The sequence below is a fragment of the Photinus pyralis genome, unplaced genomic scaffold (genome assembly GCF_008802855.1).
Source record: "Photinus pyralis isolate 1611_PpyrPB1 unplaced genomic scaffold, Ppyr1.3 Ppyr1.4_LG3a, whole genome shotgun sequence".
NCBI classification, from domain to species: Eukaryota; Metazoa; Arthropoda; class Insecta; order Coleoptera; family Lampyridae; genus Photinus; species Photinus pyralis.
Window position 1 is genome coordinate 11,294,895 of NW_022170509.1, and position 18,336 is coordinate 11,313,230.

General features: G+C 35.7%; 1 protein-coding gene across 3 annotated transcripts in view; it reads left to right on the forward strand.

The window, feature by feature from the left end:
* The first annotated feature begins 718 nt into the window (after window positions 1-718).
* Window positions 719-18,336, forward strand: part of LOC116165546 (chromatin-remodeling ATPase INO80) — a 28,488-nt gene continuing 10,870 nt past the window's right edge. Inside the window, exons 1-12 of one of the 3 annotated variants that reach the window (XM_031480085.1) lie at window positions 719-845; window positions 1,804-2,046; window positions 2,825-2,994; window positions 6,917-7,084; window positions 7,130-7,456; window positions 7,509-8,148; window positions 8,195-8,310; window positions 8,360-8,535; window positions 8,590-8,792; window positions 17,371-17,633; window positions 17,684-17,949; window positions 18,003-18,312. In XM_031480085.1, coding sequence (XP_031335945.1) covers window positions 1,836-2,046; window positions 2,825-2,994; window positions 6,917-7,084; window positions 7,130-7,456; window positions 7,509-8,148; window positions 8,195-8,310; window positions 8,360-8,535; window positions 8,590-8,792; window positions 17,371-17,633; window positions 17,684-17,949; window positions 18,003-18,312 — 2,850 coding nt within the window. In that variant the 5' untranslated portion in view covers window positions 719-845; window positions 1,804-1,835. Of the gene's footprint in view, window positions 846-1,382; window positions 1,708-1,753; window positions 2,047-2,824; window positions 2,995-6,916; window positions 7,085-7,129; window positions 7,457-7,508; window positions 8,149-8,194; window positions 8,311-8,359; window positions 8,536-8,589; window positions 8,793-17,370; window positions 17,634-17,683; window positions 17,950-18,002; window positions 18,313-18,336 lie in introns of those variants that run through there. The other 2 variants (XM_031480084.1, XM_031480086.1) reach the window with 2 other exon arrangements.

Below are 18,336 nucleotides of genomic sequence, written 5' to 3' on the forward strand. Positions count from 1 at the left end.
ATTGATCGCTTTTGCACCGATTGCTTAAAAAAGGGCTGAAGTCCAATCGTCCGAAAAAATGTGCGCGGAGTTGGTAAAAAAAGTTCACGCAGCTGGAAAATGAAATTGTAAACCGCAATAGCGTCCGCGTCAAACTGCAAGAGAAAAAATTCAGGGCGTCGATTCCCGAAGATGTGTTTTGTTCACATCGACTGACCTTGATGTGAACGTCAATGCCACTGCATTCTCGAATCTACCACATCGAGCGAAAAGTTGATCGAACGCAACGACTGGTCTAGACCACTCGTTGCGTGAAAGTCATGCGCAGTTGCAGCTACAGGACGGATCTTGCAGCTGTTTTGCTATAGAGGTTATTCAGTGCCCTAACCTATAAATTCACATATTTTCTGTGAAATAAAACATAGAATTGTTCGAGGATTTTCTGGTTATTAATAGCAGTATCCATAATGCAAAAACAAAACAAAATACAAAACTGACAAATGACAGTTCAATTCTTGTCTGTGATTGGTTAGCGCATAAAGTTTGTCCACGATTCGGGAATGCGCTAACTTGAACTTATCCCTATCGTATACGATCATGACGTCATGGCAGCCGGTCACATCACATGCACATCACGGAGCATACCGACTAACTTCGGGAATCGATGCCCAGGTAAGCCAGGGAACATTTTTCCCGTTCAGGGTCCAATTCAGTTTAATGATCTGGATCATGAGGGACTCACGGAAATTTTTGCGTAGAAGCGCGCGCGATCAAGTTTCACTCCGGGTGTGATTTCTGTGCGAAAAAGAAATGACATGGAACTACTCTAATTTCAATTCAAACTATATAAGTGAAGCCGTAAAAACGTAAGTCAAACATTTTTGTGACTCTCAAATTCAAAAAATAAATTGCAAAGAGGAAATTAGTGCGAAGTTGATATCTTTGACCCTGAACTCGGCAAATAGACTACAAATAGAGTGCATTCAGTCGTTCACCCAACTATTGTGCGCAGATAAGTTATTTTCAATGACATTCTCGATTTCCGACGGATTGCGTAATTTTTGCTATTGATAAAATTTTCTTTAAGACCGCTCAAAAAATGAATGTTTTGTCAGTTGGATAAGGATAACACTAAGGAAGACCCTTAAACAATCGGTACTTCCATATGTCGAATTGTATATCGTATGTCTATGTTTACGTAGAATCTAAGGGTTAAGTGCACTACACAATATTATTCTCATCCCTGGGATAGTCGCGTTCAGCGAAGACTATTTAATCGAAACATAACCACAAATTAATTAAAAATTTGCACCAAAAATTATAGCGATTTGAAGTAATCAAAGTTTTTTGCATACAATAAGTGCCCCGACATTGAGGGTAGATAACGCCAGTCTCAAAAAATAATTTGAATCTCGTATTGGCACAAATTGAAACATTTTATTCAATTGTACTCTCATTTTAAAATTTCGGTGCCCACATGACGGCAGCAGACGGCCGGCTACAACCATACTACATATAAGTATCATGATTTTATATAATATAATCGAATGCGTTGGGCATTGACGCACCTTGTATGCGACTATCACTTGCACAAGCGAATGCACTCTTTGTTAATTGTTACAGTTTCCTTCTTTGTCAAGTTTTTAAAATATAACCTAACTTTCTTAAATTGACAATTATGCTTTATTATGGTATCTCTAATTAAACTATGAATAATCAAAACAAGCAGTAAGTGGTATAGTTTTAAGTGAAAATTATCGAACGCTTTCCGCAGAACATTGAGCCAGTCTCCTTACCATTTTGCCGATTGTATATATTTTCCAGTATTGTTTTAAAGGATTGTTTTTATCCTTATAATGGAAACGGAGACCGACACACAATTGGCAACTCCCGGATGCTCGAAACCAATACACCTGCAGCGAATCGAGAATGCGACCAATCTAACGTTCCTTAGAGAGATTTGGGATCAAAATAGGGACGTCGATTCGGATACGACGGAGGACGAAGATGATGAGGTTATTGTAGATGAAGAAACTGTTGAAGTCGATCAAGAACAATACGATGAGGGTGAGCGTACGGTTAGAGTAGGGCTCTTGGGTCTACGATGGTAGGGATGCTCAGATATGTCGCACCCCTCAAACATGTCAAATGTAAAATTTCAACCCCCTGCGGCCACGTACAAGGGGTGGTTGAAAAAAAACTCACTCTTATACAACTACCATTATACGTGGCTGTTGTAGAGGGTTGAAATTTTACATTTGACCTGTATATACATTTTGGGACATATTTAAGCATCCCTACCATAATAGGCCCAAGAGCCCTACTCTAATTCAACTTACTACTGACATTGACATTTTGATGTGATGGGTAGTGTACGAGGGACGTGTGATTTTTTAGGAATGCTAAAGTCCTTGTACACTACACCATAAGTCTTTAAACAATGTTATATGTCTTTATAGCTGATTTTAAGTTATCTTTTGAAGTTTGAAAAGATTACCGAATTGTGTAAATTCTTCACAAAATGTGAAGTTTCGAGCACTTAAATTCAAATAGTCGTACACATTTCTCCTGAAAACTTCAATATTTCTAATCTGAATACAAATAGTAAACCTATTTGCAGAACTAGCAAGTGGCTAGCTAAGACCATAAGCCTAAAAACTTTGAAAGTTGTGGCAAAAATATGTACTCAAACAGTCAGTGCGCGCTATAACCCAGCTCTTATGTGCTTTGTTGTGGATAGTCACATAAACACAAGTTCAAAATTGAAAATTTGAAGAAGTGAGAAACTTCTCAGTTCTTTGTTCTTGCTGATGAAACAGTTCTTCAACAAATTTTATTGCTTTAGGTCAAAATGAAGTGGAACTGCAAGATTTTTTTAATTACAACCCAAACAATTCGCAAAGGACATGGCTAATGAACGTGCTTCAGGAAGGCGATCAGGATATTTGCGTGGACAATTACATTCATATGCAAAAGATGAATATGGAACGGAAGAAGGTGCTTCTGTCTACACAGGTAATAATAGACATAGGTTTGGTTATTCACTTAATTGTCACATGACAAATTAAGTCCATACTTACATACAGGTGTTCCTTAAAAACATGCTAATATATTTTAAGGAGGTGATTTTTGGAAACATTTTAAGAAAAAAAACTTCCTATGAACGTATGTCCTAAGCGTTTTAATGTTTGAGATTCAAGGTGGTAAAGTTTTAAAAAAAAATCAGTTTTTTTAATAATAACAGAGATAATATTGTAGAAATCTTTATGAAATTTGGTACATGTCTTCTATGCATCATTTCATAATTTTCTCTACCAGTAGCGTCTGTACGGCTTTTGCATTGAAAATTTTTTGAGTACTACGCCACTGCTTCCTCTTAAAATAAACATTATTTTTTAAATCCTCATTCATTTTTGAGCAAATTTGATTTTCTGGTTTTTCTTTGTCCGAAGCATGGTTTTCGCTTATTTTTACGAAATTGATCCTGAAGTAAAACGATTTTTATTTTTTTAACCAAAAACCATCTTTAATATACATTAAAGATATTGAAAACATATGTTGCTGGGTACTCCTTGTATAATGAATTAAATCAATTAATTACATTTTTATTTGGTACATATAAAATACTAAAACTTTTATTTGAAACTTTTTTCTGTTCCCAAAATTACTGAAAATAATTAATACTACTTTCAAAAAATAGTTTTTTTATCTTTACCCACACTGTGTGTTTTAAAGCTGAATTCCGCCATATGCCAAAATTTGGGAAAGTTTTTCCAAAAATGTTCCAATTTTTCCACATTTTTGAACATCAAAATAATAAACATTTTAACTTTTTAAAAATATTTTTTTGTAAAATTTCAAAAAATAACTTATGGCCATAAAACACCTGTTTTGAGCCCAGACAGGCTAACTCATTGGCTTTCTCATTACCTACCGTTCCAGCATGCCCTTTGACCCCAGTGGGGAAACAAGTACTCACATTCAAATGAATTCACGTTAATTCAAAATAATTCACGTAAATTCATATTAATTCCGGTTATTTCTAATTAATTCACGCTAATTCAAATTAATGCACGTTAATTCAAATTAATTCACGTTACTTCAAATTCATTCACAATAATTCAAATTAATTACGTTAATTCAAATTAATTACGTTAATTCAAATTAATTCACGAAATGTTGTACCCCCAAATGCACTACAAACCGTTGAAGCACAAGTGATACAATGCTCTACAAGAGAATATTTAAGAAAATGAATTAAATTGCAAATGCAAGATTAACAAAATAAATTCAATGCAAAATGTAAAAAAGTTCGTTGAAACATTTTTGGTATGGAATTGTTGCCAGAACAGATATCGCATTACCCCTCTGAATCAGTTTTCCCTCCTATATCTTTAATAAATGACTTATTTATTAATGAATTATTTAGGACTAGAATCAATGATATTAAAGAATCCATTCCTTGATTTGTTTAAAATTCGATTGTTATAAAATCATGACCAACTACTAAAAAAGAAAATGCGAAAAAAATGGCATCAATTCCGAGATCAATTCAATGAAATGGGAATAAATCCGAAACTGTTTGAGATAGCTATAGGAACACGTAATATCAAAATATGCCAATTTCGATTCTCTATCTCATGCAATAGTAAGAACATGGTCATTCCATTTAAAAAAACTGGGTTTATAGTCTTTGAAGTTTCTTAAATTTGGATCTCCATAGGTGCGGTTGTACGCAACTTAACTTTTTTTTTAAGTACACTAAAAGAAAGCCCTATTTATTCTCTATGCACTGATAAAAATAGGTTTGCCATGACTACAACCGTTTTCAAGTAATCAATTATCAAGGTACCATCTGAATCCGCCATTTTTTTCTTAAAGTCAAAATAACTTAAAAACCATAAACGCCAGATATCGACATATGGGTATCAAAAGAACTGAAATTTCAAGTAGAATCTAAAAATCCAATAAAAAATGGGGGTTGCTATTTAAAATAACGAAGATCTACTTCCGGTGTTCCCGGAAGTGCGGCCATTTTGAAAATATTTTACATCGATTCGGCCTTCAGAGTAACTCCTAAGTACAAATTTTCAAAAACCTACCTATTTTACTTTCCCAGGAACGTTTAACGAAAGCTCCCAAAAAAACACCCTGTACAGGCCGAGATACGGGCTGATTCAAATTCGAGGGCCACCATGTGGATCTCGAGAACTGTAAGAGATAGATAGGTAGTTTAAATTTGGCAAAGTTGCGTGGTTTGATGCTTAACAAAATGCGGTTTTGAAACTGAAAAAATTTCTACGACTTTTGGAGATATCCGGAAAAAACGAAATTTTGCAAAATCGTTTTTATTTTTTACTGAAGTTATTAAAAAATTTTTTTCAAAATAAGTAACATTAGTATCTCCACTTTTTTCCCTCTGCAAGATGCTAGTTTCCGATTAACCATCATCAACTTTGTTTTTTTCTTATGGAAGTAATTTTTACTTTTTGTGTCATTTGATGGAGAATTTTTTTCTGATTAAAAGTGATGTTTACATTTTTGAAATCAGAAAAAAAATTCTCTATCAAATGACAAAAAGTAAAAATGATTTCCACAAGAAAAAACAAAGTTGATGTTGGTTGACTTTAGACGAAACGTCAAAATTAAAATTTAAAAGTGGCATCTTTTCGGCAAAATTTCGTTTTTTTTCCGGATATCTCCGAAAGTAGTAGGAATTTTTTCAGTTTCAAAACTGCATTTTGTTAAGTATCAAAATACGCTATCTCTTACAGTTCCCGAGATCCCCATGGTGGCCCTCGAATTTGAATCAGCCTGTATATACACCCTAATATTTTTCCAAAAACTATTTCTACTTCTTCCTTATTTTACTGTATTAACTCCGGTATCAACTCATAGAATTACTTAGTTCAATAGATATCGAGAAAGCCTCGGAAAAAGCATTATAATAGTAGAGCACGGTAGAGCGGATGCTGAGATATAGATTTTGCATTCAAAAATTCTGAAGTTTTTATATCACATGTATATGGCATATGTTTAAGGCTCCTCTGTAGTCAATCCGCCATATTGGAAAAATAGCTAAACTTTTTTATGAAATGCCGCTTTTGTAGTTGAAGTCTAACAAATTCTCGATAGTGGATATTCCTTGCAATGATGAAAAGAAAGTGTGTATTGTTGGTGGTCTAACCAATTGCAATAACACTGAAATACAAATTGGCTACAGAGGAGCCTTAAATCCACATGTTGAGGCAAGTCAAAAGGGGAAGATTCCACATCTAAAAATGCCAACAAAAGTCTGAGTGGGTCGGAAATGTTTCATAAGGCGTTTATTATAATAAAGTTCTGCGAGAACGGGCTCTTGCTAATGTAGTAAGTATACAATATCCGCCATAAAAATTCCAGAACTTTGTCATAAAGTGTGGAATTCTCAATTTCTTGCATGTAGTCTACTCCGAGGTCTACTCCTAAACATATTACATATCGGACCCATCGACAGTAACCAAGCATTACAGGAATTACAAGGCAGTGATCAAGCGTTATAAAAGCATTAAGGCGCAGTACAAAGATTATTGGCAATAATCTGCCAAATTGGCATTTGGTGTACAGTATTTTGCGTGGTGGATGACCCCTCGGAATAATGCATACTTGGCGTTATAAAGTAGTGAATTATCTTTGTCATTTGGAAGTCTCTTGAAACAAGCTCATTAAAAGTACCTATAGTTATCTACAGTGAATTTCATTTAGTTTAGGTATAAACCTTCAATGAATCCGTTTTACTTGAACATAATACCGTTACGTATCACCACTTTCTTGGAGCTCGCTTTTGAATCCGTTGGCCTACTTCTAATAAATATACAAAGCCTCAACAGACCCTGTATGAATTGCCTATTATCACTATTTACACATGACAAGTATTTACAGTTAATTGATTTTGCAGAAAATATCCCAAAACATGTATTATAGCGTCGGCCTGCTATCCAGCTGTGATAAATATCCCGAAATAAAAAAGGTGCGACCCAAACCAGCAAGGAAGAAAGTGATCAAAGAGGAAACGGCCAAGTCTTCGCATTGCATGATCTTTTCAGATGTCGTCGACGAGAATTCGGTACAGTGGAACAGTTGTCGCCGTGTTTTCATCCCTAATTTTTAGAATGAAGGTTGTCTGGGATTGCAAATGGATATGGATGGTCACATGCAGGACGAAGACGCCAACGTTCACTCTGAAATGAGAAATCACATGGTACAGCCTGGACCTTCCGGACTTACTAATAAGAAGAAAGCTCGCAAGTTTAAGGATGAGGAATCAAAACGAAAGTGGGAGGATACCATGACAGTAAAACGTAAAAAGGTGTTTACTAGCATTGTTAAAAAGGAACTCAGTAAACAACACCGAGCAAAAATTAATAAACACAAAGAAATGCTGATGCAATGTAAGCGAATCGCTTTACAATGTCAGAAAGTCGTCCGTCAAAAGGCGGTATGTATACGTATGCGTATTAAGTGCTACTATTTCAAGTTAAAACTTTTAGCTACAATCTGCACGTGTCGTTAAAGAACAGCAATGGCGTATGAAGCGACTGGTGAGGGAGAATTTAGCATATTGGAAGAGGTCTAAGCGGGTTGATAGGGAAATCAGAAGAAAGTTAGAAAAAGAAGCGGAGGAACAGCGTAAAATAGACTTTGAATTTGTCGAAGCCAAACGTCAGCAGAGAAAACTTAACTTCTTGATTACTCAAACGGAATTGTACGCTCATTTTATGTCGAAGAAATTAGGAACGGGTTCGCCAGAGGAGCAGCTACGCATCCTCAGCCAGCTAGACGAAGAGAAGAATCCGCGTTTATCTAACATTGACGATTATGATTGCGAGTTTATGAAGGCGAAAGCTAAGAAAAATGCGGAAGAGGCGTTTTTAAGTGAGAGAGCGCGAACGAAGCATTTTGATATGCAAGCCAACTCGTTGATCGATTGTAAGATGCTAGACTCAACGGACGGAGAACATCCGCAGCCTAACGAATTTCGTGGTACACTTAAGGGTTATCAATTAAGGGGCATGAATTGGTTAGCCAACTTATACGATCAAGGTATTAGTGGGATTTTAGCCGATGAGATGGGTCTGGGAAAGACTGTGCAAAGTATTGCGTTTCTGTGCCATATAGCGGAGAAGTATTGTAAGTGAGTTTTTTTGGTGTTAATACATTAAACCAATCTTTTTAGCTGTTTGGGGACCGTTTTTGATCATCTCTCCAGCTTCTACTTTGCACAATTGGCAGCAGGAGATTGCAAAGTTTGTGCCAGATTTTAAAGTTGTCCCGTACTGGGGAAATCCAAATGTACGTACTATCTATGTGTTGATTTCTTACATACCTCCTTTGAGTTTAGGAGCGGAAGATTTTACGTCAATTTTGGGATCATAGGGATATGCATACGAAACAGGCCAGTTTCCATATCGTCGTGACAAGTTATCAAATAGTTATCACCGATATTAAATATTTTAACCGAATTAAATGGCAGTATATGATTTTGGATGAGGCGCAAGCAATAAAAAGTACCAGCAGGTGCATTATGTACAAGTTGACAAATTTCGCTCGCTAAAGTTTTAATTTTTTCAGTATGCGTTGGAAAACACTTTTAGGTTTCAGCTGTAGAAATCGACTGCTTTTGAGTGGTACGCCGATACAAAATAGTATGGCCGAGTTATGGGCGCTGTTGCATTTCATCATGCCCACACTTTTCGATTCACATGAGGAATTCAATGAGTGGTTCTCGAAGGATATCGAAAGTCATGCGGAAAATAAAACTGGAATTGATGAAAGTGAGTGTAATGGTATCTACTCTGTCAAATTACACAAGAAGTATTTCTATGTATCTATCCGTGTACTATACAGCGTGTTTCATAATATATGCGCAGGACTTCAGGATGTGATAGCTCGGCCAAAAATTTGAAAAAAAGTTGCTATTATCCTACCCTCTAAAATGCACAAAGACTTGAAATACAGGGTGTTGAAATTGAAAAAAAAATTTAGTTTTTGCGAATATCTCAGGAACCCTTTGTCCTAGAGAAAACAGTTTTTAATAAGCATTTTCTACTCATAATAATCTGCAGCAATATAGACAACGAGCGATAAAGTCACTCCCGGTTGACGAATATTGACCAAAATTTAATCAATTAGTCTCTTGACCTATTGGTAAAAACAGAACTGGAAAATTTGGAACCGTTAGTGAGCTATCGTGTCCACAGATGGACGGACGGACAGAAAGTTCAAAATCATTAACTCGGCTACATGATGTAGGGTTAGCGACATCCGGGCGCCATCCTCGAGGGTAGTTACTAGCGTTGGTGATTTTTTAGTTTTTTCCTATCTTCTTCGGCAAAAACTGAAAAAGCACCACGTTGCGACGAACTTTGGCTGCTCGCGCATAGCCGGTGCTGGAGGAATTAAAACCCAATTAGTAGAGTTATTGTTCGAGTGTAATTTAATGAAAGATATTGATACAAAGTATATTGTAATTTCTCAAGCGGTAGTCGGCGGCAAAACGTCAAAACGGCGGTACAGGGAACGGACGGACTCGGGCGCTACCAGACGATAATCTCGCGCCTGGACGATGTCGGCGGTAATTACGGACGGACGGGTCGGTTTCGGTAGCCTCGGAAGTAGTCTTAATCAGAGATGATAATTCCAGGTATTCGGCGGTCAGGTCCAGCAAATGGCGGCGGTAATGTCTGGAACGCTAAAACAAAATATGGCCTACCGGCAAATTCCGTAGCGGAAGAAAAGTAATTAGGCAAATTTGGGAAAACGGATAAAAACAATTCCCCCCCTATACAATCACTAAAACGGCTTACTTTCGGAAATTTATATCGCGGTTGGAAACAGGCAAAAATATCAAACTTACGTCTGGCATGTAGAACGCAAAAGATGAAAAATGAGAAAAAGATCTTGTACAGTCGGTGGACCGCTAAAGATGCAAAAGATATTTCGGACTTACTTACGGCAAGTAGAACGCAAAAGATCCTTCCAAAATTGAGCGTTTCGCTTATAAAGGAAACCCAATTTGGTAGAAGTGGTACAAGGAAAATCCAAACCGTAGCGTATTCAATACGAAATCAAAACGAATCAATTCCATTTTTAATCTATTTGGCTCCTGTTAGTCCTAAAATTCCCGAACATCTGGGAATCGATTCCTTAATTAAGCGCGCAAAGTTTGACACCACAATCGTCTCAACCGGCGCTCCTTTATTTAATTAGTGCATGCTAATTATACATACTCAAAAGACACAACGGAAGCTCATGAACTCATTACATTAATTAACTGTATGTTAATTGCAAGTTTTCGGACTCAGAGCAGGTGGCGGTTATTTAACATTTTGCAGACACGACGCTAACTGATAGCGAGCAAAACAACTCGCTTCAAAATTTGTTCTATCCTTGCTTTTACTTATTACGGGGAACATAAACAGCTTATAAACAATTAACGGCGCTGAAACCAAAAAACGTTAATTGTCCTTCATCTTCTCCAGAACAATACCCTTCGGTGGTTACAAAAATAATTCCAAAATTCCATCAGCGGGTGTAGGCGGACTAATTAATTACGGTATCTCCTTGTCTCCATGGCATCACAGAAACTTCTCAAAATTACGTTTTTCTGCGTAACGAAGCTCAAACCAATCGTTATTATACAGGGTGGTCCTTGTAAACGGCAAAATCTACTCAGAAACTCCGGATGCGTCGTCCCTTCGATCTCACACGATTTTTTTCTCATGTCATATTTCTTTTACGTAGTGCCAGAATTTAGAAAATGGAAATCAATGGTATGAACGGATAGGTCACATTAATTTCTACAAAAAAACTAAATAGGCTTTGTTAGGTTATTGGTAAGCGAATAAGCGGACATGAAGATTATTTAGCATTGCGTCGTACGCGAGAAAGTTAAACATTGGTTTGAAATTTCCAACGAGCAAACGATCTATCAATAAACCTCTTATCTATAATGTGCCGCTAGTGACAGTATGTACAGGGTGTCCCATTAATAATGGTCACATGCCATATCTATGGAACCGTTAATTGCACAGCTTAGGGAAAAAAATTTTGTTAACAAAAGGGGTCAAGAGAAGTCGCTGGAAATTATTTTGAAGTTTCTAGCTTCGCCGCTAGAGGGCGTACGAGTCATGGTTAAGTAGAAAAATGAGTCATTTTTTTTCTAAAATATACCCGACAAACATGCATAAAAAATACATGCATAGCAATCTTGTATCAATTTTGCATAATTTTGATGCAGCACATATTGCTCTAGCTCATAAAATATGAGGGGTAGGAGAAGGGGAACATCTATTTAAGAAATCAAATGTAACTTCGGTTTAGGTTAACCGATTTTCACATAATAGGTCTTGTTGGAAAGCTGTGTTCGTGGAATCAGATTTTACATTAATAGAGTTTTTTTTAGTAAATGTGGTGAGTGGTAGAGGGCGCAATGTGACATTAACATAAACTTTACAAGTTTTTTTGAAAATTTCAAATGGAACGATATAATTATTATATGATATTATCAAGTAAGATGAAACAGTGAAAATATCAGTGAAAACCGCATTTTGATATCTGCTTCCTAAAGATGGCGAAAATACGAACATTCACAAATTTTAATTGCAATATTTATATTCATCTAAGTTGGTTTTGAAATAAATGAACACATAGCAACACATAATTATGTCAAATACGAATTAAATAAGAAATAGTAATTATAATTAACGTAGATGTTCAAACTGTCTGCCATCATTTTCGATACAAAGACGAAGTCTCTGCCAGCTGAGTAGAGAAAACAGCTGCTTCAATTTCAGCCATAGATATGCTATGAATTGCATCTCCACCATGTCGTCTCTTGTAGTTGGCCTTGTTTGAAGGACTAGGTCTTTTATCCTTCCCCACAAATAGAAGTCTAAGCAAGTAAGGTCGGGTGACCTAGCTGGCCATGGAAAAATACTTCCTCTTCCTATCCATTTACCAGGATAATACAAATTCAAGTACTCTCACACATTTACCCAGAAATGTGCTGGGCACCCATTGTGTTGAAAATACATAGTTCGCGCCTGGTTTCCAATGTTACATCTTCAAGCAGAGTCGGTAATTCATTCCTCAGAAAATTTACATACACCTCACCATTAAGGGTTTCATTAAATAAATAGGGACCAATAATTTTCCCTTCAATTATACAGCATCAGACACCAGAGGTTATTTCCTCTTTCAGGATACCTTACAGCATATACTCTTGATGCAACCATTGCATTTTGATGACACTCGAAATAAATGGCAAGCATGTCGTATGCCACTAAATTTGAAATGGGCTGGTGATAATTCGCACGAATACGTTTAATGAAAGGATGCGACAGGTTGTGATAAACTTTGACAGTTTTTTACGTGGTATTGTGTTTCTTTTGTTTCAAAGCCAATTTGGATTAGCATAAATATTGCAATTAACATTTGTGAATATTCGTATTTTCGCAATATCTCTAGGAAACAGATATCAAAATGCGGTTTTCACTGATCATATAATTATGTCGTTCCATTTGAAATTTGCAAAAAAACCTGCAAAGTTTATGTTAATGTCACATCGCGCTCTCTACCACTCATCACATTTACTAAAAAGACTCTATTAATGTAAAATCTGATTCCACGAAGACAGCTCTTTCCAACAAGACCTATTATGTGAAAATCGGTTAACCTAAACCGAAGTTACATTCGATTTCTTAAATAGATGTTCCCCTTCTCCTACCCGTCATATTTTATGTGCTAGATTGCTATGCATGTATTTTTTAAGCATGTTCGTTGGGAATATTTTAGAAAAAAAGTCATTTTTCTACTTAACCATGAATCGTACGCCCTCTGACGGCGAAGCTAGAAACTTGAAAATAATTTCCAGCGATTTATCTTGACCCCTTTTGTTAACAAAATTTTTTTCCCGAAGCTGTGCAATTAACAGTTCCATGGATATGGCCTGTGACCATTATTAATGGGACACCCTGTACAGCACATACCGAGGCACATACATTTCGGTGATTTTCACCAACGCGGCGAGCAGGGGTCATGTTGCTCTTTCTTCCATAAGCATTAAGCGAGTTCAATGATTTTCCTATGGTTTTACTTAACACTCAACTTGGACGAAATACAAATCCAGTGATATAGAATTGCAATTAATTATTCAACAGAGTGCAATCAATGTTTTTCTTTTTACGGAATTTATCCTCTTGAAAGATTGGGCATAAAAGAAAACTCAAAAATTCTTTGTTTTATTTACAGAGATTGTACGTAAATTTATCAATTCAAGGTCAGACATTATAAATGAATTCGTGAAGTCATGGCTTTGAGTGGTTCATAAGCGCGCTAATTCTGCTACCCAATTTAGTGATCTGTTCTACACAACAGATGGCGCTAAAAGAAAATTTTCCCACGCTTACATCCCCATCTACTTGTGAGGTGTGTGAAAGGTGGTCACAAATTAATAAGTGCCTGGAACTCTTATTGTATTTCCTCCATGGTATAAGCAACAGGTTTATATGTATTATCGGGATGCTGAAATGGGTCCTGATAATAACTGAAGGTGAACCCTTAGCAATGCTGGATTCAGTGTAGGTTTTGTTAGAGAAAAGTTCTCATCTTTATATTGTTTCTGTGTAAACAACCATTGTACCGCTCTTATGTCGATCAGTGGGGGATATAAAACTGACAAACGCTTCCAAGTTATAAGTTCCTAACATCTTCAGCCCCCAATTGAGCCAAAGCTTCTAGCAGTGTATTACTTGCAGAATTAAAACAATTCCACCAATTTATTTTGTTTACCTTTGTCAGTGATCCTGCGACATCAGCTCCTGAAGGTGTTCATAATCCAGGGAGTGCAGAGGCTTTCAAAGGTCAAAATGTTCCGTAAATTGATAGTTTGGTAAATTGGTGGTGTGGTGCCAAGTAAAACTTTTGTATCTTTTTGTTCTACATATGTAAGAAGCTCAAATATATTTTTTATCACTCCTGTGCAACAGAAACATAGTAGGAATAATATTCATAATTCAATAATTAGAAAACTAGCATGCCATGTGCTGTCATGATGCGCGGTGTCTGCTATTGTCTACAAATTGATTACCCTTTTTAAATATCTTAAAAAAACATAGGCATTGCACTTGAAAAACAAAAGTTGCCTCCAATTCTTGTTAAACCGGAATTGATACCGGAAGTTTCCGATCCAATCACATAGATTGTAATGTCATACTACAATTTCGCCAAATAAAAGAGATATTGAGGCGACCTTCTTATTTCGAACACACTGTATAATCAGTTGTGCGCATGCGCAGACTGCGCAATGGCGACTTTCTTATTCATTCTTATATTTGGTTGAAATTTTAACCACAGACATTTCTGGTGAAGGCAAACATATCGCATATAGTAAAAAGCAGATGTGCGCATGCGCATACTGCCCAATGGCAACTTTCTTATTTATGGAGATATTTCTTTGAAATTTTAACCAAAGTTGCTTTTAGTGTAAGCAAATGTTTTGCATATTGTAAACATCAGATTAAAGATATCAACGGTTATTTATCGAGATATCTTTTTGAAATTTTATTCACAGATGCTTCTGTTAAAGACAAACAACTGATATTGCAAAAATTAGATGTGCGCATGCGCAGTCAGCAGAGCTGTCAGTTTTAATAAGATTTAAATCTTTTTTATGATTGAAATACTTCGATTTAAATCATTTGATCTAAATCTTTTTAAGGAAAATGATTTTTGAATTAAGATTTTCATGAAAACTATCTTTGATTTTGAACTTAAAAATATGATTTAAATCGTTTCCGAGTGATTTAAATCTTTTAGAGACGATTTAAATACATACTAACAAATTCTCTAAGCTAATTAACCCGGGTTCTATTTTGGTAGACGTTTATACAGAGTGGTGCCTAGCGCGACGCAGCATAGGGATTTCAATGGTAATTTCTTTATAGTCAATATCTGTTCATACTATTACACATAATTTTCCGTTTTTCAAAACCGTAGAAATCGACAAAATAAATCAGATATGCCTTGGAATTGCCTAAAAAAACAGCGTAACTTTTCATTATTTGCCTTTGACGTACCTATATTAAATTTATACTTGTTTATAAATTAGTGAATCAAAATTGTTTATCATTTAATTAACTGAAGAGAAACAGGAAATGTTAAAGTTGTTTTATGCCCGTCAAGTAACGTCCTTATTTACTGTGAAGTACCCCAATCGACCGATTCCAAGCATTACCACAGTAGACAGAATTGTGCGCAAGTTTCCAAGAACAGGAACTGTGCTAAATCACTGCAAGTGCAATAACGTTCAAAATGTCCGTCAAAACCATCAGGAAAACGACAATACATTCAAAGTTGGCTGCCGTAGCGGAAAATCCGAATATAAGTTTAAGAACAATTCTTCCTCAAATCAATTTCTTTTTCTTCGATTATGTACTTTGGTTCCGGAAAATGATAAACAAATAGTATCCGATGGAGATGCAGCATTACATTCTCTAAAAAAACATTACCCCATAGACGCTTTTTCTTGCGTCGGTTAGTTGAAACAAAATTACATATGAAAATCGTTCGACGTCAAATAACGATTACTTAGATGCGATGCGCTTTTAGTTTGTTAAAAGATTCCAAAGCATCACTGATTTATAAAATGCAATTTTTTTTGTGGATTTCTACGGTTTTGAAAAACGGAAAACTATAAGTAATCATATGAACAGATGCAGTATTTTTTTCTCTAAAAAAAATGTATTTAGACTTTTGCTCTAAAATAATTAGGGGAGCTAGTAATTGGCTATAAAGAAATTACCATTGAAATCAAAAAATATTTAAATCTCAAAATGATTTGTTATTTAAATATGTACTTTCTTATTGACAAAAGTATCTTTGATCTAAATCATTTGTTAAAATGAAATGCATCTTTGATTTAAATCGTTTTTTAAACGATTTGTGACAGCTCTGGCAGTCAGTGCCAACTTTTTTATTTATCAAGATATTTCTTTGAAATGTTTACCATAGATGCTTCTAGTAAAGAAAAACATATCACATGTAGTAAAAATCGAAAACTACAAATGTCATTAGGAAAAGCAAACATATCGTACATAGTAAAAATCAAATCCACGCATGCGCAGACTGCAAAATGCCAATTTTTTTACTTATGAAAATCTCTAAAGATTAATTTTGTGAAGACCACCTCGTAAATGTATTGTTTGTGACGATGTATTACAATGTGAAATTGTTTTTTACTAAATAAACATTATTATTATTATTATATTATTATTATTATTATAACCATAAACGCTTCTAGTAAAAACAAACATCGCATAAATTAAATGTGCTCATGCGCGAACTGCGAAACGCCAACTTTTCTGTTTATGGAGATATTTCTTTGAAATTTTAACCATATATGCCTCTAGTAAAGAAAATTACAGCGCACATAGCTATGTCCTTTTGGGAAGTATTGATCATTCATGGAAAATGCGCTGAAGTTACTCGGCTTAGGGCGAAATAGTATATTCTATAACGAGTAAGGAATAGGGTATATTTCGCGCGAGTGGAAAGTTCGTCACTCGAGCCGAAGGCGAGTGTGACGGTTCCACGAGCGTTGAATACTTATTCCTTATAAGTCATAGACATAATTTTTTCTACTACTACGACAAATTGTTGCAAAATATATTGTAAAATTGTAACTAGAATTAGCGGTAGACAATCGACATGTTAATAGGTCTGTGTGTGGTGGGTTGGTATAACAGATCCCTGTGTCATATTTGAGTGACGTTTGTCTAAATGACCACGCCCGATCCATACACTGCGCATGCGAAAAAATGTCAAAGTTGCTTGATGAATAAAGAAGGTTTTCGCGTTGCATTTGTAGTAATCGAAAATGTACATCTACTTATTACTGGTACACATTCGGTAAATGTACGCTACAGGTACTTAAAAATTCAAAACTAATTTGTGCCCGCTCAAGTGTAATTAAAATGTTGACAGTTTGTCATTTAGAAGGTCCTATAATAGATGTCGCTACATGTGCTCATTCCATCACAAGAGTTGGAATGAAATTATTCCACTTCAGTAGCAGAGACTAGGCGACATTCTGTTGTTACAAATAAAGCAAGTATGACGGGATTCTAAAGTAGTAGTAGAAAAACCTTTCTACTTGTTATATTTTATTGCCAATTACCTAAACATATACTGATACCGATAACATGGAGGATAATGCACCAGAGTCAACATTTTATTGGAAGCATGCTCCTCTGTGGTACTGGTACATGGAAAGGTTGATTTAAGAATGTGAAACGATGAAAACAATACAAACCTTCCATATGGAAATACGTGTTGTAACATATTTCTTTTTAGAGCATCTTTCAAGGTTGCATATGATCTTGAAGCCGTTCATGTTACGCCGAATTAAGAAGGATGTAGAGAACGAACTCTCCGATAAAATTGAAATCATGCTGTTCTGCCCGTTGACAATGCGACAGAAACTATTGTACATGGCGTTGAAGCAAAAAATTCGCATAGAGGACCTGCTGCATTACACGGTTGGAGGAGGCGATTCTCACCCTGTCGATAAAAATTTCACTTCAAATTTAATGAATTTAGTTATGCAATTTCGAAAGGTAAACATTACATTGTTAGTCAAAACGATTATGCTGTGCCTCTTTTACAGGTGTGCAATCATCCGGAATTGTTTGAAAGGCGAAATGCCAAATCACCTGTATATATTGCTCCGAGGGAGTACGTCATACCTTATTTGGTTTACGATTTTAATGCACGAAAAGCAAAATTTCAGAACATTTATCGTTATTTTCATTTTACTACTCTGTATATATTGCAGTCTTGTATAGATAGTGATAGTATATTTAATTTTTTAAATTTTATGAAGTTATCAGCTCAGGATCTATATAGAATTTTCTATGGTAGTATGTTGCAGAGGTTTGTTGCTTAAAAGTACCTGTATGTTAAAGGTAAAAGTTTTTTTTTAATAGGTGGCAGTCGTATTATGATGCGGAGCAGAACGATATTAATTACTATCATAGAGCGACAATTTCCGACAATGTAAAGCCAAACTTATTACTGTTTAGGCCGCTGCTACGAATGTCGGTACCTGCTATTACCTTAAGTACAGTATTTAAGAATTTAGTATTCACATCTGCAAGTTGTGGTGAACGTGTTATTTATACTCATACAACTCACACTTATCATTACATGTCCGAAACTGTGGAACACAAAAACATTAGGTTTAAAAGGGGTCATTCGGAAGAAAGCGAATCTGTGATTGACGTTGTTAATGATTGTGTAAGTTTCTAAGGCAGCGGCTTA